Source organism: Drosophila yakuba, chromosome X, assembly GCF_016746365.2.
Source record: "Drosophila yakuba strain Tai18E2 chromosome X, Prin_Dyak_Tai18E2_2.1, whole genome shotgun sequence".
Lineage (NCBI taxonomy): Eukaryota > Metazoa > Arthropoda > Insecta > Diptera > Drosophilidae > Drosophila > Drosophila yakuba.
In genome coordinates this window covers 8,582,435-8,603,453 of record NC_052526.2, presented here as the reverse complement: position 1 = coordinate 8,603,453, position 21,019 = coordinate 8,582,435, and the positions used below count along the sequence as shown (strand labels likewise).

The 21,019-nt window shown below is 50.9% G+C and overlaps 6 protein-coding genes and 1 long non-coding RNA gene across 7 annotated transcripts; 4 read left to right on the top strand and 3 right to left on the bottom strand.

Moving 5' to 3' along the window:
* Positions 1 to 985: 985 nt before the first annotated feature.
* LOC6524712 lies at positions 986 to 3,943 on the bottom strand. Its single transcript, XM_002100520.3, has 4 exons — positions 3,557 to 3,943; positions 2,087 to 2,138; positions 1,783 to 1,928; positions 986 to 1,717 (listed from the first exon to the last, which is right to left on the bottom strand). Exons 1-4 carry the CDS (start codon positions 3,761 to 3,763, stop codon positions 1,181 to 1,183), a joined length of 942 nt encoding a protein of 313 aa, XP_002100556.1. The 5' UTR covers positions 3,764 to 3,943; the 3' UTR covers positions 986 to 1,180.
* Positions 2,558 to 3,391, top strand: LOC120320471. Its single transcript, XR_005559972.2, has 2 exons — positions 2,558 to 3,061; positions 3,129 to 3,391. It is a non-coding gene; the product is annotated as an uncharacterized LOC120320471 (long non-coding RNA).
* Positions 3,944 to 4,499: 556 nt separating the features above from the next.
* Positions 4,500 to 7,154, top strand: LOC6524711 (mRNA-capping enzyme). Its single transcript, XM_002100519.3, has 6 exons — positions 4,500 to 4,935; positions 5,004 to 5,948; positions 6,017 to 6,155; positions 6,215 to 6,488; positions 6,547 to 6,743; positions 6,811 to 7,154. The coding sequence occupies exons 1-6, from the start codon at positions 4,732 to 4,734 to the stop codon at positions 7,014 to 7,016; spliced, it is 1,965 nt and encodes a 654-aa protein (XP_002100555.2). The 5' UTR covers positions 4,500 to 4,731; the 3' UTR covers positions 7,017 to 7,154.
* Positions 7,155 to 7,273: 119 nt separating this feature from the next.
* On the bottom strand, positions 7,274 to 9,118 carry LOC6524710 (tRNA-dihydrouridine(20) synthase [NAD(P)+]-like). Its single transcript, XM_002100518.4, has 3 exons — positions 8,839 to 9,118; positions 7,803 to 8,765; positions 7,274 to 7,742 (listed from the first exon to the last, which is right to left on the bottom strand). Exons 1-3 carry the CDS (start codon positions 9,044 to 9,046, stop codon positions 7,492 to 7,494), a joined length of 1,422 nt encoding a protein of 473 aa, XP_002100554.1. The 5' UTR covers positions 9,047 to 9,118; the 3' UTR covers positions 7,274 to 7,491.
* A 334-nt stretch (positions 9,119 to 9,452) lies between these two features.
* On the top strand, positions 9,453 to 12,890 carry LOC6524709 (F-box/LRR-repeat protein 4). The gene is made up of 10 exons (XM_002100517.3): positions 9,453 to 10,325; positions 10,380 to 10,473; positions 10,648 to 10,852; positions 10,920 to 11,528; positions 11,589 to 11,698; positions 11,759 to 11,923; positions 11,982 to 12,147; positions 12,211 to 12,402; positions 12,462 to 12,531; positions 12,594 to 12,890. Exons 1-10 carry the CDS (start codon positions 9,996 to 9,998, stop codon positions 12,657 to 12,659), a joined length of 2,007 nt encoding a protein of 668 aa, XP_002100553.1. The 5' UTR covers positions 9,453 to 9,995; the 3' UTR covers positions 12,660 to 12,890.
* A 438-nt stretch (positions 12,891 to 13,328) lies between these two features.
* Positions 13,329 to 19,297, top strand: LOC6524707 (inositol polyphosphate-4-phosphatase type I A). The gene is made up of 9 exons (XM_039377844.1): positions 13,329 to 13,614; positions 13,798 to 13,936; positions 14,099 to 14,257; positions 14,320 to 14,628; positions 15,242 to 15,757; positions 15,905 to 16,454; positions 16,520 to 17,846; positions 17,906 to 18,639; positions 18,701 to 19,297. The coding sequence occupies exons 2-9, from the start codon at positions 13,816 to 13,818 to the stop codon at positions 18,831 to 18,833; spliced, it is 3,849 nt and encodes a 1,282-aa protein (XP_039233778.1). The 5' UTR covers positions 13,329 to 13,614; positions 13,798 to 13,815; the 3' UTR covers positions 18,834 to 19,297.
* Positions 19,198 to 20,908, bottom strand: LOC6524706 (39S ribosomal protein L38, mitochondrial). The gene is made up of 5 exons (XM_002100514.4): positions 20,685 to 20,908; positions 20,458 to 20,613; positions 20,032 to 20,389; positions 19,672 to 19,970; positions 19,198 to 19,603 (listed from the first exon to the last, which is right to left on the bottom strand). Exons 1-5 carry the CDS (start codon positions 20,833 to 20,835, stop codon positions 19,317 to 19,319), a joined length of 1,251 nt encoding a protein of 416 aa, XP_002100550.1. The 5' UTR covers positions 20,836 to 20,908; the 3' UTR covers positions 19,198 to 19,316.
* Between the last annotated feature and the right edge of the window lie 111 nt (positions 20,909 to 21,019).

Sequence of the window (21,019 nt, the reverse complement as noted above, 5' to 3'; positions counted from 1 at the left end):
ATGTATTTGGTTGCTTGTAATACCAAAGTATCCATAGACAAATGGAATTAATCAATAGATGAAGGAACGATATGTTTTCGGATCAGTGCTGATATTTCCAATTTAAATTTTCAAATATATTATTCATTATATATTATTCATTTTGTATTATTCATTTTATATTATTCATTTTATATTATTCATTTTATATTATTCATTTTATATTATTCATTTTATATTATTCATTATATATTATTCATTATATATAGTTCGTTATATATTATTCATTATATATAGTTCACTGTTATGTTAATTTATTTATATATTTTAACTTACAATAATATTATTGATGGAAATGATCAGATCATTATTGTCCAGAAATGTACCCAGCTTTCCGCAATCCCAGACATAGATGGCGCCACTGGTCTTTGCTGCGAAATTCCCGCCAAGTAAACAAGTGTGGCTTCTGTTTCTGGGGGAATTCCTTTGACCGGTGGGCCAATGGCGGCCAAGTGTGGTCCACCACATGTAAACTATTAAATTGTAATAACATTAACCAATGACCGAAAACAATGTGCCCGTAATGATCGCCCACTCCGCGTCTCTAGGCACGCAGAACAACTACGGATAGTGCTGATCGTTAAAAATAACGCCACCATTAATTCGAACAAACAATGGAAATGCACAACCGATGTACAAAAACTTTTGAAGGTGATTTCTACGAAAAACATAAGCATTTCCAGTTAGGAAGTAGGAAGAATAAACAACAACATGGAACTACTTATTTATGTTACTAAATATTTATGCAGTTACATAATTTAGTTTTACAACTTACTAAAAACCAATTGTAAACACAACAAATTTGGAAAATATTTGGAGCCAATGATTTGTTTCCGACAAACCCAGATGGGGAATTCTCACGTATTTAGCATCGATTTCGTTACGGAGATCGCAACGTTTCCTTCCTTTGATTGCCGTCTATTTATAAATGCCAATTTCCTGTTTATATTTTTTATAATACATTTATTTATTCGATACAATCGCGAGGTTGGCCCTCCGCCCCACAAAAAAAAAAAACCAAAAAAAAAAAAACACTACTCCACTTCCACATGCATATGTACATACATCCATACCTATGGATCCATACCATATATCAATCCATACATCCAACATCCAACATCCAATGTATACTAGGTATATCTCACGGAATCGAGCTGACACGCACCACCTGCGCCAGGGGCAATGTGTCCAGGCGCTGTAGCCGCTGGCGTTTCTCGCCGGGATGGGGCTTGCCACCAGCCGTACTGCGACCTGGTTTCGAACCCGTTCCCGTTCCAGTTCCCGCTCCGCCAGCGGAATCCGTGCTGTCGCTCTGCGCCTCCACCAGCTTCACATGGGCGATGGTCTGGCCGAAGAGCTTCTGCCGGAAACTGGGCCTCTTGGGCGGCCCACGATGCACACCAATGTCCGGCGTCTGTTGGCGCTGATGGGTGCGTTGATGATGATCCTCCCGCTCCACGGAGCGCTCCTTGTGGCGATGGCGTCGCTGCTTCTTGCGATGCTCACCACCGCCAGCAGTCGGCAGCAGCTCGTTCACATAGTGCAGCGAACTGGAGGCACTGCCCGTGGAATCAGTGCCGGAGTGACCATGATGCGACTGCGTCTTCTTTGCGTGGCGCGCATGCTTCTGCTCCAGCTCGATCTTGTTCTTCAGCGTCACCTCCTCGATGTGGCGCTCCTGCAAAATGAAAGTGGGCATCTCTAGGCATTGCATTCGCATGGAATTGAATTGAAGTGTCCTACAAACATGGCTCGCCGGTGCTTGTCCCTCTTGGCCAGGACGACCACCCAGGCGCCGTAGGAGAGCATAATGCCCGCCGGTACCAGGACGCCAGCCAGCGAGTTCTCCGACTTCCGGACGCAGGCATGGTAGACCGCCAGGAAGAGCACTGTGGAGATGGATCCATTGAGTGAGTTCGTGCTACAGTCGTACCTCGCTTACAACCCCCCAAGCAATTCGATGGCAATTGCTCTACTGTATTTAATTTTCTTTTTTTTAATATATTTTTTTTCTGTTAGCTGTTACTAAAATCCCCAAAAAACTCACCCAGAAAACAGACGATCACCGCCACCAGGCGTCCATTGGCTTTTCGCTCCTCCTGCAAAGGGACAACGTGGTGATATGGGGACATGGGAAATGGGGCCACCAACTGAATCATTCCCGGATTTCAGTCGCAGATTCGGAATCAGATTTTCAAGATTTAAGCAGTTTCAGGGCTACTGGGCTGGCTCTCTTTCTGTTTTTGCGAGTGATGCCATAAAAACAATTGTTTACAATTTTCACGTTCCATGCATATAGAGGTTTATACACGGGAAAAAATCAATGGACTCGCAATATAAAAAATATATATATACTACATTGCTATGATGGAATTGGTGACCTACCACAATCACAAGCTATCATATATCGCCATTTGAAAAGTGGTTTTTAACAAAGGAAGAAAGTTATAAAGTTTTTTACAAATAGGTAAAAGTTAAGTGCCTTGGATTTTGAAATTCGAAAAACTTGCCAATTAAATGGGATTTAATTGCACTAAAAGATTCCGAAAGGGAAACCTAATACAAGTTTGATTATCTTACACTTCATAAAATCTCTTGATTTACACAAATGCTTTGAAATTTTTGTGTATGTGCGTCTTGTGTTGATTTCGTTTCGTTATTTGTTGATCCAAAAATGTCTGCCTGATTTTATTCAATTTGTATTAAATAGTTTTGGAAATATTCGTGAAATAATGCAAATAATGTAAACAATGTAAAGCATGTCAAAATTGAAATAAATGATTTCAGTTACAGAAATACTTTTTTTGATATCAGTTTCGGAAATACTTCTTAGATTTCAGTTGCAGAAATACTTCTTTGATTTCAGTTTCGGAAATACTTCTTTGATTTCAGTTTCGGAAATACTTTTTTGATTTCCGTTTCGGAAATACTTTTTTCAGTGTCATTTTCTGCACTTGCTATATTTTCCAGCTAACTGAGAAACTATTAAATGGCAAATGCATTCTTACAGTCCACCGTACGGGTATGGGCGAAAAGATCTAAGGCGAAACTAAACGAACATTACGGATTTAATGTCCGACACATTCTAGTAATTCCGGCGATAATGACGGCGCCACAAACGATGGCGTCGTACAAACTTTGAGAGACGTCTGCAAATCTCGGAAAAGCTCAGGAAAATCTGGAAAGTCCCAATGATCCATCCGTAATGACGTGCTCGTAAATCAAGGTGTTTTCAATGAATCACAACACGGAAAAAAAAACCAAGCCAGATCACCAACGAAATGTCCATATGGTTATTGTTTAAATATTGTTTAGTTTTCAACGATTCAGTAATATAGATGAATGAACAAGATCACAGTCGTTAAATTTTTAATTGACTACTGAAAAGTTAACTACAAGTTAAATTAAGATATATATGTACATATATCTTTTGCAAATATTTGAAATTTCTCAATAGTTGGGAGTGTTTGGGTAATGTTTTTATTTCAATTTAAACACCGCCTAAACTGGAACTTACGCGCGACTTGAGGTCGAGGATCTCGTTGAGGTTCTCCTGGATGATCTCCTCCTCCGACATGGACGTAATGCTCTTCCGGGCCACCAAGGAGGTGAGTGCGTCCGGCGACTTGGGCACCGCCGGATTGGAGCACACCGTGCCCGCTCCACGGGCCATTGCGGCCGGAAACTTTGGCTCCGGCTGGCGATTTGGGGCGTTCGCGGACATTGGCGTGGGCGTGGCTTTACGGCGGAATAAATGGCTTACGTACTAGAAGCAACGGAGTGGTATTCAAACGGAAAATCGACGGAGGAAAATAAGGCAAATGTTCACAATTGGAATGAAGATCGCGTCCGGCCAGCGATCAAAAATCGAGTGAGAAGCGAAATTGTGTGGTTACGAGCCCAAACCTCCTCGTTCCTTTTTCTTTTTTCGCTACTTCGGCCGATTTCTGCGGGCGATTTGTTGTTATTTGTTGTTTATTTACACTGCAGTAAATAATTGTTCGGCTGGCTCTGTGTGTGCCCCAAGTTCATATCGAATCTGATGTGTGTGTATATATATATATATATATGTATATGTGTGCGTATGTACACATCGACCGAAATATGCAGCAATTAAATTGTTTATTTTTATGCAAGAGATTCGCAGCTATTTTGAAAACCGATTATCGATACACCTTAACGGTAGAAGGTAATGAAAAAAATATGTTTATTGCTGTTTCATTATTTACTGTTGTAATAGTCATAATTTCATGAAAAATACATTAAAATATATATGAACTTTACTTTTGTAAATACTATTCGCTTATTTTCTGAGCACAGCTTTTTGGGGAATTCCCCCAATAATATTTGCAGCTCAGTCAGTGTGAACAAAGCTATCGATGTATCGAGCCCAACCAGACGACCATCTCGGTTATCGATTTACCCGGGGAATCGATGATTTGACAGCTGGACACCTCGATAGACACAAAGCGTTTTGCATCTCCCGATATCGATTGCTCGCCTCGGACGAATCCTCCACAGGAATCCCAGGCCGGCGAGCACTCGCTGCATCGGCATCCACATCTGCGCCAGCAACAGCCCACCTGCCAACCGCCACCCCGTCGTCCCATCGGGACGCCCGCCGTCTTCGTCGACAGCATCAAGCAGCAGCAGAAGCAGCAGGAGCAGGAAAGGCAAAGCCACTGTGGCATTATGGCCCAGTCTCATCGGGATCGGGAGCGCGGCTCCGGGCCACTGCCCAACCGCTGGCTCTACTGTCCGCGCAAGAGCGACTCGATCATTGCGGAGCGCTTCCTGGCCTTTAAGACGCCGCTAAGCCAGAGCTTTCAGGACAAGATGCCCATCGAGTGCACCTTTCGCCCCGAGATGCTCTTCGACTACTGCAAAACGCTCAAGGTATGTAGGCTGCTGGCGGCAGCTTCTCACCTGCCCCACTCATCTATCCAACCATCTCATGGTTTCAGTTGAAACTGGGCCTCTGGGTGGACCTGACCAACACGAAACGTTTCTACGATCGGTCCACGGTGGAGGAGCGCGGCGCGCAGTATATTAAGCTGCAGTGCCGTGGACATGGCGAGACGCCCTCGCCGGAGCAGACGCACAGTTTCATCGAGATCGTGGACAACTTTATTAACGAACGTCCCTTCGATGTTATTGCCGTGCACTGCACGCACGGCTTCAACCGCACTGGCTTCCTGATCGTCTCCTACATGGTCGAGCGACTCGATTGCTCCGTGGAGGCAGCGCTCGCTGTCTTTGCCAACGCCCGGCCGCCGGGCATCTACAAGCAGGACTACATCAACGAGCTGTACAAGCGTTACGAGGACGAGGAGGACGCTCCAGCGGCACCAGAACAGCCCAATTGGTGCCTGGACTATGATGATAGCAACGGCGATGGCTCGGTGCCCGACAATCGGAAGCGTCACTTTGACGACAACAGCTCCTCGACGTCACAGCAGGCCGGCGAGCAGGATGATGACACCGAGGAGCTGGAGGGTGAGGATGGAGACGCCTCCACCTCGGACGGTCAGCCACGAAAGAAGCGACGCCGCGAGATGGTCATCAAGAATGCCACATTTATGGCAGGTGTGCCGGGCGTGCGGCAGGTTAGCGACCAGCCGCGTCTGGGCGATCTGCAGCGCAAGGTGCAGGACTGGTGCCAGTGGAACAAGAACGGCTTCCCCGGATCACAGCCGGTGTCCATGGACAGGGAGAACATAAAGCGCCTCAGCGAAATACCCTATCGGGTGTCGTGGAAGGCGGATGGTACACGTTATATGATGCTCATTGATGGCCGGGACGAGGTTTACTTCTTCGATCGCAACCACTCCTGTTTCCAAGTGGAGAACGTGTCATTCGTGGATGGCAAGAACCTGAACGAACACCTCGACGGCACTCTACTCGACGGGGTAAGTGAGAATAACGCTGGCATGTCTGATTGCAACTAATCATACGTAATCATACATTGATCCTACAGGAGATGGTGCTGGACAAGATCGGCGAGACCGTCACGCCGCGCTACCTTGTCTACGACATTGTGCGTCTTTCGCATCGCGATGTGCGGGACGAGCCATTCTATCCCAATCGACTGGACTACATTAAGAAGGATGTTATAGGTGAGTACTGTGGAGGCAGTGATCTTTAAACGGATGGATTCATTGATTTGCCGCGACAGGCCCCCGCATCCTGGGCATGAAGCATGGCATTATCAATCAGCGTCTGCAGGCATTCAGTGTGCGCGGCAAGGACTTCTGGGACATTTGGATGTCTGCCCGCCTGCTGGGCGAGAAGTTCTCGCGGGCACTGGCACACGAACCGGATGGCCTCATCTTCCAGCCATCCCAGCAGCCCTACACGGCTGGCGTCTGCTCCGACGTCTTCAAATGGAAGCCACATGAGCTTAACTCGGTGGACTTTCGGCTCAAGATCATAACAGAGCGTGGCGAGGGGTGAGTACTGTTCTATAGTACAATTTTGTTTTAACTAATTGTGTTTTACTTCGAACAGCTTGCTTACGACAAAGGTGGGCTTCCTCTATGTGGGCGGTCACGATGCATCATTTGGACGGATGCAAAAGCTGACGAAGGAGATCAGAGACTTGGACAACAGGATCGTCGAGTGCACCATGAATCAGTTTGGCAACTGGGAGTTTATGCGCGAGCGAACGGACAAGAAGCATCCCAACAGTTTTAGCACAGCCCGCTGTGAGTACCAATCTTCTCCAGCAGTGAGAATGCTCAGTTTAATCATATTGATTACATTTCATATCAGCCGTTGTGGAGAGCATAAGGCACCCAGTCACCAAGGACTACCTACTAAACTTTATCGCGAGCTCCGGCTATCGTGATGATCATGCCATGATGCCGCCGCCACCCAATGCCCATCCCCATGCCCATGCCCATGCCCATGCCCATCCCCATCCACATGGCCATGGCCACCACCATGGCGGACCGCCAGGGCAGCGTCGGCCCCACTGAGCGTACGCATCTAGATGCAACTCACGCCTCATCTCCCCCATCTCACCACTGAACCCGACACTAGGAAATTAAACAGCCCCTAATAAATACAATTCAAATCGAGAATTATGTACACACAACTCTGTGTTGGCCGAAAAACTGTGTGAACTATATGTTTGTTGGGTTAGTTGGACTAAGAAAGTATGTCCTTGATAACAAGGATTTGCACAAATTACACGACTATAATTTCAACTTAGCGCAGTACAAAAAAATTAAAATTCATATTTCTAAAGCACCACACAGTGCAGTTCTGTTTATTGAGATGCACACTTTGTAAACGCAACGGAGGTAGTCCAGTTACGCTAGCATTTAACTACTCCCAGCACTTAAGGCAGTTGCAATGTCCATTGCAATAATCGAACAACAAAAAAGGCATGACAAATGGTGTCGCAACATAGCCAAATGGTTATCATTTACATAAAACAAGAGGAACGCTTCAGTTAAGCAGGCTGCCATTGTCGCGCAGAACCTCCGCCTCCAGCTGGCCGAGATGGAGCAGGGCCACCAGAGCGGCGCCCTGCTCCGCCTGCTTCTTGTTCTTCTCCCAAAAGGAGCTGCTGAAGCGCTGGCCATCGTAGGAGCAGATGGAGCGGAACAGCTTGTCGCACTGCTGCGTTTCGTAGGCTGGCGGGGATTTGCCAGCCTTCCCGGCATGCACATATAGCTGCGTTTTCGGCAGATGGTTATCTGTGTGAGGAAATACCAGATGAAACATGGCCATCAAACCATAGTGATCGGACGACTTACCACTGGGATAGGTGGAGCGCAGGAATGGCATGTTTCGGCAAATAACGCCGGCGTACTCGTCCGTGATGGCCGTCGCTGCCTCCTCTAGCTTCTGTCGCTTTGCCAGCGCCTCCGGTGGCTCCACCTCCGCCCGTCCCGAGTTGCCCATCGTCTTCAGCTCCCGCTGCTTGCGCCGACAGTAGTCGCCCAGCTCCCAGATCTCGCAGATCTGTTGCAGCGTCTGGCATTGAAGGAAGCGCTTGCCCCGCGGCGTCTCCTGCAGCTCCCTGAGTATGCTCTGCACACAGTACTTGGCGTTGTGCGGCGCATTGTCGTAGTCGACGCACAGGCGCAGGTACTTCTCGATCAGCTCGTCCATGGGCAGCAAACCCTCCGGCCTGAAGATGCTCACATTGATCTGGGCAGCACGGGCCACCATCACGCTATCGGCGCCGCATTCCAGCTGGAATTTGCGCAGATCCTCGTAGCAGTGCATGTTTTTCGAACCGCCATTGGCGATAATCGGGATGTCAACTGCCTGGGCAACGGCGCGCAGTACCTCGGGATGGGCAGAATGCTGCGGTCGCTCGTCGCGCGTTCTCGCATGAATCCCAATGGCAGCGATACCTGTGGCGGCCAGTTTCTGGACCAGATCGATGGTACCCTCCACGTCCGGCAGGATGCGTATTTTGCAGGTGACTGGAATGTCCAAGCCGGAGCACAGGGTGCGCAGAATGAGTGCCGCCTTGTCGGGATCAGCGAGCAGGGCGGCGCCCATGCCGCCCTTGATGGAGAACTCCTTGGGACAGCCCATGTTGATGTCCAGACCGGATATGTCGCGCTGCAGCAGCTTGCCCACGGCCAGAGCGCGTCCAGCATCGCTGGTGCCCATCTGGAGCACCAGGCGTGACGTTTCCTGAGCGCAGGTGCGGAATACAATCGTCCCATCCGACGGATCCACAAAGTCCACCGTTCCCAGAGCCGCTGCCAGGTTTAACCAAAGGATTAGATAAAAAAAAAAACATATGTAGTTGGTTTTGGGGCAATGCCCACTTACGATTTGGCCTGCGAATGCTCTTGATCAGCTTGAGGTCCACCAGCTCCTCCGTGTAAACGATGTCCGCGCCCATTTCCAGGGCCAACAGGCGCATGGGCAGCGTGCCCACGCGCACCATGGGCGCCAGGATGAGCTTGTTGCGGTAGTCCAGCCTCTGGCGTGTCTTCATGCTGAAGGACTTCCTCAGAATCGTTGGCAATCGCAGCATGGATTGAAATCGAATCGAATTCGCGGATTCAGCTGTTGCACGCTGTGCAATTGGGCGGCCTATGCATCTGAGCTCATGGCGGCCTCTGCACGAGACGTTCAGCCGTCATTTAAGGTACGATCTTAACCCCATTCTATCTGAAACGTAAGCATTGTTATTTTGTATTGTTTGATTGTATTCTCCTTAATCATAATAGTTCTGTTTTCATTCCACATCGAAAAACAAATTATTCATATAATAAAAAAATATTATTTTATATTTTTATTTAATTTTTCTCTTAATCCGATTTATAACAAATTTTCCTTAGTGTATTTTAGTATTTTTTAAACCTTACTACAGTATTAGCAATATATTTTCCGATACATGTTGGCGTTATCGATAACAGTATTGTTTCTGTCATTTAAACAAAACAAGCCAAACATTTTTTTTTTGTTTTGGCACAGAAATTGCTGAATAACCGAGAATCACCGAGAGAATCGCCAAGCAAGCGAGGCACCCACCATAACCAGGAGAGGTCAGAGGTCGGCGGCCAGCGAATAGAGGCACAAGCGAAGGCGCGAATAAAGCTGGAACCCAAAGAGGACTCCAAAAGTGGCCATTAATTGGATTAGCAGCGTAGAAGAACGGCGAAAAAAGCGGAAACAAGAGCCATTAAGGTCTGGCCCAGCAACGTGACCGTAGCCCGGCGATCCCGATACGGATATTCTCGAGGAGCACAATTTGCCCTGACAACACAGCCAGCGGCACAGCAGCGGGAATAGTTGGACATCATCTGCCAGGCGAGCGGAACCAGAGGAACAAGTGGCCCCAACGACTCTGGCCCATCGGTTATGCCCAACGCGTGCCCTGGTACGCGGTTGGGGAACTGGGACTGGGACGCAGCCTGCAGGCGGCGGTCGATACACTGAGGCTGACCTACGGCCACCGCCCACGGCAGCTGGCGCTGGTCATGTCCCTGCTGGCCTACGGCGAACCAGCGCAGTCCAGCGACACGGACAGCTCGACGGCGGCGGAGGCGGAGGCGGACGCCCTTGTCGATTTCACGGCGATGCTGCAGCGGCAAAGGCAGGGGGAACACGGCGGTTGGTTTGGTTACGACAGCAAGATGCAGTCGACGGAATCGAATCAGGGATATTACCTGGAGCAGTATGTGCTGGGCGTGCTCGATTTCAGCTCACAGTATGGCATCGATTACAGCATCTCGTATACGGCGGCGAATGTAGTTGGCAGGCCAACGAAATTCCCAGCCTATGGCGACTATCCGGAGACCTTTCCCATGGTGAGTCCATGCAGAAGCATCCGTACAGGGTTCCCATTCAACTCTCGCCCGCAGCGCACCTATGGCGACTGGTGGCAGCGGGCACCGTCCGCCACGCGTGAAATTCAGCCCCAGAATCTGCCGAAGCTGGAGACACACGACTATGTTGGTAAGACGCCCGATTCAAGGTATCTACGGGATTGGTTAATCATATCCACTTGCAGTTGCATCACAATTTGTTTGCCTTAAGTATCCATTAGAGTCTACAAATTCTGTTTCAATTTGCAAGGCTAGGTTGACTAGAGGGGACTCATTATTTCATCATACCATTTATCGATTCCAGTGGTTTATTTCGAGGAGTTTGTGGTGCCCACCGAGGTGGCCATCTTCGAGACCTTCAATCCGGGCGCCGTCGTCCGCATTTGGGCGTACGGCCTGACCAAACACTGGACCTGCCTGTGGGAGGCCACGGAAAGCGATCTAGCCCGGCCGCCCTCGGATTCCCGACGCTTTGCGCCGGCACTGAAGAAGACCACAATGGTAACGAAGTGAGTACTTGGCTAGTGGTGCTAGTGACAGTGGAATGGAAGTATATAGCAACCAACTCTTTGGCAGAACGCTGCGCATCGACTTCAATCACAGTCGACTCAATTACTACACGGAAATCGATGCCATCATGCTGTGCGGCCGAACAGTCTCCAAAACGCAGAACCTGCTGGCCAAGCAGCAGAGGACACAGCAGAGCCGTACGCTGGTGTCGCCGCCACCGGAGGTGATTGGCTCACCGCCAAGCGACGGCACTGGCGGACCAATTAGCTATAAGCTGCGCACCCTTAAGTTCCAGCCGAATTGCGGCAAAGACGGTGCCACCAAGCTGCACGAGTTCATCAACAACGATCTCAGCCAGTTCCTGGCGGCCAATTGCATGGATGGCGGTGAGACGCCGCCACAAATCTGTCTCACGGATCTGCCATTCGAGATCCTACTGCGCATACTCAGCTACCTGGACCTGAAGTCCCTCTTCCGTGTGGGCCAAGTGTCGCGCACCTTCTACGACATCTCCACGCATCCGCTGCTCTACGCCGAGCTCAGCCTGAAGCCCTACTGGCATGTGGCCAGCTCTGAGCTGCTGTGCACCCTGGCGCGCCGTGCCACCATGTTGCGCAAGCTGGATTTGTCGTGGTGCGGCGGCTTTGGCAATGTCTCGCCCACCGAATTCAAGAAGTGAGTTCACAACCATACCGAATCGTATTAAGGTTTCAACTAAGTGATGACTTGTTTCAGATTCCTGACCCAACGCGGCGATAATCTTACCCACCTGCGGCTGAACTCCTGCAAGTTTCTCAATGCCAGCTGCATTGAGAATGTGGGCATAGTCTGTGATAACCTGATAGGTGGGTTTCATCTTATCTTTATCGAACTTTTAAACTATAGATTCCGATCTTTCTGCGCAGAGTTGAGCCTGCGCAACTGTGCCACTGATCCGCCGCTGCTAAATTTCTCCTGTCTGGCCAATCTCAAGAACCTGGAGCGTCTCGATCTCTTCCAAACTTACTTCGAAACGGAACTGCTGCTCAGCATGCTCGAGGGCAACCGCAAGCTAAAGCACCTGAATCTTGGTGAGTTAGAGTACCTTAACTGGATTCGTGTAATCAAATTCATGCTGCTTTCCTTTAGCATTTTGTGGTGTCTCGGTGAACATGGACAATGTGGCCGCCCACTTGGCCACGTACAACACGCAGCTGATCTCGCTGGATCTGTGGAAGGCGCACTTTCTGTCAGCCAGAGGATTGCAGTCACTGGCGCGTCTCCATCAGTTGGAGGAGCTGGACTTGGGCTGGTGGTGAGTGCTCCTCAATGGAAATGCAAATGCGTATTCCATTAATAAAACATTCTTTTCCTTTAGCTTGAGGGAGGCATCGCTTGGCGATGGCCTGTTCCAGCTGCTGTCCAACTGCCCCAAGCTGAAGAAGCTCTTCTTGTCGGCGGTGCGGGGAACCACCGAACGCGATCTCATGCATATTGCCGCCCTGGGCAAGAATCTGGAGCAGCTGGACCTCATGGGCATTCTGAACATAACCCACGAGCGTGTTTATGAGTAGGTTCCTTTTATCTTTTTTAGATCGCTTAAACATTAAACATCGAATTCGATTTCAGCATTCTAGTTCACTGCCCCAAGCTGCAATTGCTGGACCTGAGTTTCTGCGACAACATCATGGATCGGGATGTGAGTAGATCTGCGATAGGGTTATCCTTTCCATTCGTAGCTCATGCCGTTTTATTACACAGTTCCAATTGCTGGCGGATTGGTCGCGACAATTTAACGTGGATATAAAGAGCAGTCGCCATCACTGAACCGGAAACGGCGAAACCGAGAGGGGGACAATCCAGTCCTAGTAGCTATTATACCTAGTAGCTAATTATACCTAGTACAATGCTAAGTGTACTTTTAGATCACACATATTTGTATGTGACACTCACTCTCCCTCTTCGTTTATAGTAAAATGTTATATATATATGCTGTTATGAATATGAGATATTTGATATTAAACGTGGCGATTTTTTAATCACTTCAACTAATGCTAAGCACATCAGACTTTTTAATGGCATAAGTTGGGAGTTAATGTACTGCTTTATTCATTAAAAATAAATTTACTATTAATGAACAATAACTTTTAAAAGAAATCACAAAAGTGTATAGTTGTTAATTTGAATATAAATATGTGCGGATACTATCGGTATATTCTGCCATCGCTATGCCAACAGTGTGACCGCATTATAGCATTGTTTAGCAATTTTGCGACTATAAATATCAGTATTTTGATCAGAACATTCGAAATATTAGTCCGAATATGGAATGTCATACCTCGTTGAGTTCGTAAATAAATTTCCAATCGAACTGTGTTTTAAAAAAAGAAAAGAAAAAATTAAAAAATTTTTTGTAATTTTTGATGAATTTTTTCATATCATTGCAAATCAAGAACTTTCATTCGATACTCACGACCGAGCCTGCCATCTCTAGCTGCCATCTCTAGCTTATTTTCCAATAAGAAACAGTAGCGCAGTGCGCTTATCAAAATTAGTTGCTAAATTTAATTAGTTGCTTGTAGTAATTACAATCGAGGGCAAGGGGAGTCACTCGGAGCGACGGATGACCCAGCTCCTGGCCAGGATCAGCCAGGTAGTGAGTGCCAGCGGTGTGGGGGGAATTGGGCAGCCAGCTGTGCAGAAGCAGCAGCAGCAACAACAATAACAACAAAGTAACGAGGTCGCAGGACCAAAAAAAAAGGAGGAGAAGGAGGAGCAGGAGGTATGTATATGTGTGTGTGTGTACCCAGTAGGGCAGCCGCCCCCTCCGCCGGCCACGCCCCCCCCAGCAGCACGTACACATCGTGTAATTGCCGTGAATTATTGATGTGGCGGGCGTGCCCGTCCATCTATGGAGTTGCTAAACGAGTGGTCTACCATTGTGGCATTTGTGTATATCCATTAGATCCAGCGACACGCAGCCATGCGCTTTAACAAGCCGGAACTGAACTCCCTGGCCAGCAATCCAGCAACTCGGTTCGACAAGGAGGGCCTGCTCATCATCACCGACCGCCAGGAGGGCTTCCTGTGGCGTTCCAGCGAAGGTATTGATTGCACCACTACCATCTGATCACCCGCATCCATGCACATGCACATGCACATGCACGAGTACACACACACACCCACACACATCCACACACCATCCACACACCATCCAATCCTGTCCAGGCACTTGGCTTATGCACCACTCATTCTACCGCCCACAGTCAGAGTTGAACGTTGGTGTAAACTGCGTGGCAATTTACTGTTCTACCTCAAGGATAAGGACCCCAAGTCAGCGGTGGCCGGCCTCCTGGTGCTGGAGAACTGTCGTGCGCGCATTCAGAATGAGGATCGTGATCCCGACGGCTACGTATTCGATCTAGGTAGGAAACTAATCACTCATTTATTAGTTATGAGTATTATGCTAATAAACTGTGTGTTTCAGACTTCAAGGACAGCACATCGGAGCGTTTCATCACACGCTCGTCGGCCGAACGTCTCGCCTGGGTGCAGTGCATCGAACACGCTTCCAGCGAGAAGCTAAACGCGCTCATCCGCCAGCTTAAAGATCAGATTGTTAGCCAGAGTCGCCAGCCAAGCAGCGGGGCATCCTCCATGGGCAATCACATTGATCTCGGCATGCCGCTGGAGCAGCAAATGCAGGAGCAGCTACAGCTACAGCTGCACAGCCAGCCGGCGGAGGAGTTGTCCGTCAGCGTGCCTGTGACCACGGAGGTGGTGGCGCCGTTTGAAGGTGATCTTATACAGTTCTAACCCAAAAACCAATACCAATCGGGAGACGCGATGGTCGTTATTGTTTTTAGTTTTGTTAACCAGTTAAACAGTTAACCAGATATTGAGCCATGTCACTGTTCCACCAACTGCACCCCAAACCTCTCGCTCACTTCCATGCACTCACAGCCATCAGGTTTATAGTCATTTGATTCCATCTGGATTCCATCTTGACCAACTAAAGACGCTTCATTCGCAAACATTCTGCACATTGTTCTATCACATTTCTCTGGAATCTAATCGAAATCGCAGGACTTAACCACTAGATTCCATCACTCCATTAACCCATTTTCGAATTTATATGTTGTATACTTATGTGTAATCCCAACGGGAGCTGGAGGTGCATTGCGTTCCATGTGATTGGACTGAAAATGATGAATTTATTCTTGGAATAAACTTTGTTTTGCTTATGAATTTAAACGAAATTAACCAGTTGTTTGTTATTCAATCCTCTCCAGCTTTAGCTCTGCCGCCTGCTCTTCGGTTTCCTTTCCTTTCCTTTCCTTCCCTTCTGTTCTGTTCTGTTCCATTGCATCCAACGCCTGCGTTCTGACCTGGTCTACTCTTACTTACAGAACTCGATCTCTCGGAGCTGCCCATTTGCGAGACGGCCCTCTCCTGTGATACCCTGCCCCTGGACACATTGGGGCGACCGCCCAATCCGCAGGTGGTGTGCTCGCTGCTGCCGTCGGCTGGAGAGGATTGCGTCTGGCGGGAGCACGCACGCACCGAGCTGCAGGAGCGCACACGCACCCCGCAGTTCCTCTGCACCATGCGCTTCCAGCGCAGCGCTGGATTGTCGGCCAGCACACGGCTTCGCTTCAGCGTCCACGATGTTCGCGAACGGATGACGCTTACCGCCGTGCCGCTGGGTCATGCCGAGGTGGCACTGGGCGTCATCCAGGACACCAGCCGGCTGCGCCTGCCACTGACATCGCCGCGCGGCGAGTGCGGCTTCATCACGCTGGCCTCCTGGTCACCCGACGCTGCCGTGGAGCCCGGCCAGTCGGGCCATGGACCGCCGCGTTCCAGCACCCAGCTCTTCGAGGGATCGGCAGGCGCCGCGGCAGCCACTACGAGCAGCAGACGTGGTGAGATGGGAGGGCATTGCTACATCCTAGGGTTCTACTTAATGTGATTTGGGGTTTGGGATTTGGGAGTACCTCTTCGAAAACGACAAGGATAGATGAATCATAGCATCTACCCTACTGACCCATATCTTATGCTCCCACTTACAGCCCATCGGCGCACCCAGTCGCTGCCGCCGAAGCTGGGAGTCCGCCTGTTTGTGCCGCAGCAGTGCGGCCTGCAGCGGGTGTGCTCCAATCCCCGCCTGCGCACATATCGGCTGCACTCGTCGCTGGGAGCGGACATCAGTGTGCAGGAGACGCTGCTGGAGTCGCGCCTGTGCTGCCAGCTGCCCCAGCAGCTGCTCTCCATCTGGATACAGCGCGAGAAGGAGCTGCTGCAGGAGATCTCCGGCATGGGCGAGCTGAGCGGCGAGTGGCGCTGGCGACAAATGAATCTGCTCGAGGAGCATCTGCGCCTACTCAAGGATTACTCGCAGGCCAAGCAGAATATCCAACAGCTGGCGCGTGATGGTGTCTCCTTTAAGCGCTCCTCGGCGAAGGCGGACGAGGCGCTGGAGTTCCTTCCGGTCAATCTGCACGTGCAGCGGATGTGGGCACAGAACGACACGTTGCAGCGACGTGGCCTCCTGGACGTGGTCACCGTGGGCGCCTTCACGCGCCACGATGCCAAAGGGCGCAAGTGTGGCGGTCTCATCAAGTAAGTGGGCTGTCATCATCATCTCTATGGAACCCAGACTTATTGATTCTTTTTACTTTGTCCAGATTGCTGCAGGAGAGCAAATCCTGGAAGCTGGAGCAGAGCAACGCGTGCAAGGTGCAGGCGGCCAATGATGCGGTGCAGGCCACCAAGCAGCTGCGCAAGGAGATCGTCGAGCTGATGTCGCAGCTGCTGCAGTTGGCCAGTCGGCGCAGCTCCATGGACATGATGCCGCTGTGCAACCAGATGGTGGCTCGCACACGCACGCTGCTCAATCTCTGGGAGCCCAGTATTGTGGAGGAGGCGGTGGCCTTTATCGAACGCCATCGCATCATCGAGGAGCCGGAAAATGTGCTAATGGAGCCAATGTCGCCATTCCGCAAGATAACCCAACAATTGACGGCGCTGGAACTGAAGTCACCGGAGCTGGAGGACTTTGCCACGCCGGTGGTGGCGCCACCGGATCTCTGGCCACGCGGTCAGCCGCCGCTGATGCGCTCGAACAGCTGGCATCCGAGCAACAGCTCGCCGTCCAGCTCGCTGGATATCCGGGCCATCGATTCGCTGCAGCATGTGGTGAAGTGCTACAACGATCACTTGCGCAGCCTGGAGCAGGGCAGGCATCCAGGTGCTCAGGCCGAGCAGGAGGAGGAGGCCACATATCAGTCGCTGCCGGTTGCTTGGCAAACGCCCACAGAGGCCAACACATCCACGCCAGCTCCGCCATCGGAGCCGCCAGCTGATTTATCCGTACTGCAGCTAATCGATCTGGACGAGATCGGGCGGCAGGCGCAGCGACAGCGGCAGCATCAGCAGCAGCAGCCACCGGCCGGCTTCCTGGACACCAAGCTGATGAGCTCCTCGCCGTCGGCGAACTATTACCGGCCCACAGAGGAGCCGGAGCCACTGGATCTCACACAGCTGAACATCGAGGCGAGCGTCATGTGCCTGGTCAGCAAGCTGAAGTTCTTTTGCGGTCGCTGCGACAGTCCGGCCATCCGACTGCGTCATCCGAAGGTGCCCATCAAGCGTGAGGGATTCGCCGTGGCACCGCAACAGACGCCGGACGTGATTGCGGCCTCAGCAGCCGGCAAGCAGGCAGCCAATCTGGCACTGGATCTCAAGCCGCAGACGGTGGGCAGTGGTGGCTCCACTGTCGGCTCTGTGGTCGTAAAGAAGGGCAACAAGTTCACCGACGGCCTGGATCTCTCGATGACCACAGACTGGGCGGCGGAACTGCGTCCCAGCATGCGCAAACTGCGGCACGCCATGGATCGCCTACTGAAGACCGCCCGGCTGATGCACTCGGTGCAGCGGCTGCAGCAGGACATGCGCTGCAATCGCCTCCAGGCGAGCATCATGTACCGCAGGGATGTCTGCTTCTCCCAGGCGGTAAGCATTCATTCATTACTTACTTTGCAGCTCTTGATCTCGATCTCCTTTCTTACCAGCTAACTGCGCTGGTCAGCTCCTTGATGCTGCGTCTGTGGGGCAGCGAACTGGACATGGGCTATCTGGTGATGCTGCGCGACCTGGGGCCACTGGCCTACTTCGAAGGCCTGCTGACGCTGTACGGCAACGAGGCGGACATGTGGAGCGACATGTGCATCGCCATCGAGGACCTGTCCGCCGTCAGCTTTCAGCTGGTGCGGGCGCAGGGTGAGGTCGCACAGACGCCCACGCCACGGATCACTGGATCGCGGCAGGCGCTGGAGGTGCAGCTGCCGGTGCCGGAGCACTCGCTGCCGGGCAATGGCACCTCCATAACGTTCAAGATCACGCCCGTCTTCTTCAACATCGGCATCAACGAGAAGGCCAGCTTCGCCGAGACGCTGGGTCAGACCAAGGAGCAGCATCGGTCCAACTGGGACAACTACTTGCGCCTGAGCCAATACTTTGGCCGCTATCGCAAGCTGGGACTCGGTTCGGTGGACACTGGCGAATCGCTGCAGTCGCTGCTCGGCTTCATGGAGCAGCAGCTGCGTGCCAATGTGTCCAAGAACGTGAAGATTCTGCATCTGGCCGAGGATGCGTGCCGTTTGATGGACGGCCTGCGGTTCACCTCGTGCAAGAGCGCCAAGGATCGCACTGGCATGGCGGTGACCCTCGAGCAGTGTCGCGTCCTGGTGCGCGAGTTCCAGCTGCCGGCGAAGCATGTGCCCTACGCGCTCAGCACCATGCGAAGGTGAGTTTGGAATTTGAAATATGTACATGGATGATTTTTATCCACGCTACTTTCATTTCAGTGAGGGCACGCGCATGGACAACGTGCTGAAGAACATCGGGAAGCGAAAGTATGCTTTCAATCGAACTCAGGTCTCCTTTCTGCCGGCCATGTACAGGCCGCCAGTGGGTAGTTACGGCAAGGCGCAGACTTAAGGACGCCACTTGGATGTCCCATTGATGTTTCCGCATGTCCCATTGAAGAGCGGATGACAACGGAACACAGCGATACATAGATACATATATATATATATCAGCGAAGCAGAGGAAAACGTAGAAAACTGTGCCAAAAATCCAAAAACAATTTAACCAATTTTGCGCGAGGCAAGCAAAGCGAATAACGAATAAGTTAATACAAATAGGTAACTAATTAAATTAGCACATCGATGGAGTGGAGCATCCTCTCCGGACAATTGTTAACGCATCACACGATTCCAATTTCGATTCCGTAGCATGGAGCATACATCTCCAGTAATCTCCTCCCCCTCTTCCCATATTTATTTAGGCTATAACCGCGTAGTTGTAGTTTGCAGATGAGGCAACCGTGTACTTTAGCAACTCATGTACTTCCAGTGAAAATAAAAAAAAACAGAACTTGTTAACCACTATTACACACAAAACTTAACAGCAGCGTATTCCCTAGTAGTCCTGCACGCGTCCGGTGCCCAAACGCTCCTTTCGGATCTCGGTCCTCAGCCACGAGGGCACATCGCGTATGGGATGGGCATTGGGATAGCGCAGCGGCTTCTCGGGCCCCTCGAATGGATGCGTTTTGGCCAGCTTGCGCTCCAGATACTCCTTGTTCACCTGCTTCTGGTCGCGATGCTTGTCCATGTACAGATTGAAGGGCTGCTTCAGCGGGAAGAACTTCTGGTCGGCCAGATAGGGCTTGGGAAAGTCGTACTCATAGACGGGCTCCTTGCTCTCTGCGCGACAGATAACCAGTATGAGCATGAGCTTCGATTGGTTTAATTACAACCACGTTTCTACTCACTCAAAACATCGTGGTAGAACTGCGTCAATGACTCGTCCCAGTTGGTCTGATAGAAGGCGAGGCCAGCCGGCGTCAGTTGCTCCTGATGCTGGCGATAGAAGTCCAGGGTGCTGAAAGTGCGCTTCTCCAGATTGCTGTAGTCGCCATCAGCCAGCTGATAAGAGCCGAGATCAAGGCGCGCCTGCTGTTTGTACAGCACAAAGACCATGCGCTGGTAACCAACGCCGCGCGGCGGGAACGGCGGCAGATACTCGGCGAGCACCTGGCCCTCGTTCACCTTGCCGTTGGGTATGTTGGCACTGGAAAGAACAAAACACACGAGGATTAGCCGAAGATCATGCATAATGAAACGGATCTTACATGAACCAATGCAAGCACTCGGCAGTGCCATTTGTGTAGTGTGCATCGGGATTGCTGGCCACCAGGGTCCAGTAAGTGTCCTGGCCGGCGGCTTGTCCCGTAATGGGATCCACTAGGCCATCGAAGCTGATCTGAGGCGCTTTGGCTGCCTCCGTGGGCTTGATCACGTTGCCATTGTAGACGGGTGCCAGGCTATCGCCATCCAGCTGGTAGCTTATGTTGAGCGGCACGCGGGGCACAAAGTAGGCGCTACCGAAGAGGTGCTCGAAGATGCCGTAGTGGTCAGCCAGCAGGCGAAGATCATGTTGGCCCGTGGTCTTCACATAGGTGCGCTGCACCTTGTCCAAATCGATAATCACTGTGGATGCACAATCAGCAGCTATGAGCACATATATATCATATATAGTGGCCGCGATCGCTACTCACACTTGTTGCTCCGTGCCAGCTGCTCCAGCTGCTTGTCACTGCGCTGGGACTTCAGGTGCTCCAGTCGCGTCTTTAGCTGCGCCGATCGCGACTCCCTCAGCTGCGGGAAGCCAATGTTGATGCGGGCCACCACCTCCGGATCCTCAACGTTCTCCTCTGCGGGAAGACATCGACGAAACGATTGGTATGTGAGCGAAAAGTGATCCGGAGTGGTTACATCAACTTACCACGAATCCGCTGCTCCAGCGAACGGGCCACGCCGGGCGGCTTGCCGCGGATGGTGTGGCCTTGGCGGGTGGCGGTCACCAGGACGCCGGCCTGCGCATCACGCACGGCCAGATTAAGGCCGCTTTTCATTAACAAATTACCGAAAGACATGGTGTTTTGTAATTTGCCTTGCTTTTCAGGCGGCTCGCGTTTTTCTAGCGTTGCCAGACCCTCGCCGATGCGAAGCGTTGCCGGACTGGCAGCTGGCTGCCAACGATAGGTCTACACTAAGCTTTTGGCGGTAAATGGTTTTGGTTCTTATCGGCATTTAAAATGGTTTTCACCAAAGAAGTAA

Bases quoted from the DNA above. Each gene is read 5' to 3' on its own strand.
- LOC6524712 (XM_002100520.3), bottom strand. From the start codon at position 3,763: ATGTCCGCGAACGCCCCAAATCGCCAGCCGGAGCCAAAGTTTCCGGCC. The intron at 1,929-2,086 runs GTGAGTTTTTTG...CCATCTCCACAG, and splicing joins GGTGATCGTCTGTTTTCTGG to TGCTCTTCCTGGCGGTCTAC. The intron at 1,718-1,782 runs GTAGGACACTTC...TTCATTTTGCAG, and splicing joins AGCACCGGCGAGCCATGTTT to GAGCGCCACATCGAGGAGGT.
- LOC6524711 (XM_002100519.3), top strand. From the start codon at position 4,732: ATGGCCCAGTCTCATCGGGATCGGGAGCGCGGCTCCGGGCCACTGCCC. The intron at 6,156-6,214 runs GTGAGTACTGTG...TTGCCGCGACAG, and splicing joins CATTAAGAAGGATGTTATAG to GCCCCCGCATCCTGGGCATG. The intron at 6,489-6,546 runs GTGAGTACTGTT...TACTTCGAACAG, and splicing joins ATAACAGAGCGTGGCGAGGG to CTTGCTTACGACAAAGGTGG.
- LOC6524710 (XM_002100518.4), bottom strand. From the start codon at position 9,046: ATGCTGCGATTGCCAACGATTCTGAGGAAGTCCTTCAGCATGAAGACA. The intron at 8,766-8,838 runs GTAAGTGGGCAT...TAAACCTGGCAG, and splicing joins GAGCATTCGCAGGCCAAATC to CGGCTCTGGGAACGGTGGAC. The intron at 7,743-7,802 runs GTAAGTCGTCCG...TTCCTCACACAG, and splicing joins GCGCTCCACCTATCCCAGTG to ATAACCATCTGCCGAAAACG.
- LOC6524709 (XM_002100517.3), top strand. From the start codon at position 9,996: ATGTCCCTGCTGGCCTACGGCGAACCAGCGCAGTCCAGCGACACGGAC. The intron at 10,474-10,647 runs GTAAGACGCCCG...TATCGATTCCAG, and splicing joins GGAGACACACGACTATGTTG to TGGTTTATTTCGAGGAGTTT. The intron at 12,532-12,593 runs GTGAGTAGATCT...TTTATTACACAG, and splicing joins ACAACATCATGGATCGGGAT to TTCCAATTGCTGGCGGATTG.
- LOC6524707 (XM_039377844.1), top strand. From the start codon at position 13,816: ATGCGCTTTAACAAGCCGGAACTGAACTCCCTGGCCAGCAATCCAGCA. The intron at 17,847-17,905 runs GTAAGCATTCAT...CTTTCTTACCAG, and splicing joins ATGTCTGCTTCTCCCAGGCG to CTAACTGCGCTGGTCAGCTC. The intron at 18,640-18,700 runs GTGAGTTTGGAA...CTTTCATTTCAG, and splicing joins GCGCTCAGCACCATGCGAAG to TGAGGGCACGCGCATGGACA.
- LOC6524706 (XM_002100514.4), bottom strand. From the start codon at position 20,835: ATGTCTTTCGGTAATTTGTTAATGAAAAGCGGCCTTAATCTGGCCGTG. The intron at 20,390-20,457 runs GTGAGTAGCGAT...GTGCATCCACAG, and splicing joins GCTGGCACGGAGCAACAAGT to TGATTATCGATTTGGACAAG. The intron at 19,971-20,031 runs GTAAGATCCGTT...TGTTCTTTCCAG, and splicing joins GAGTGCTTGCATTGGTTCAT to TGCCAACATACCCAACGGCA.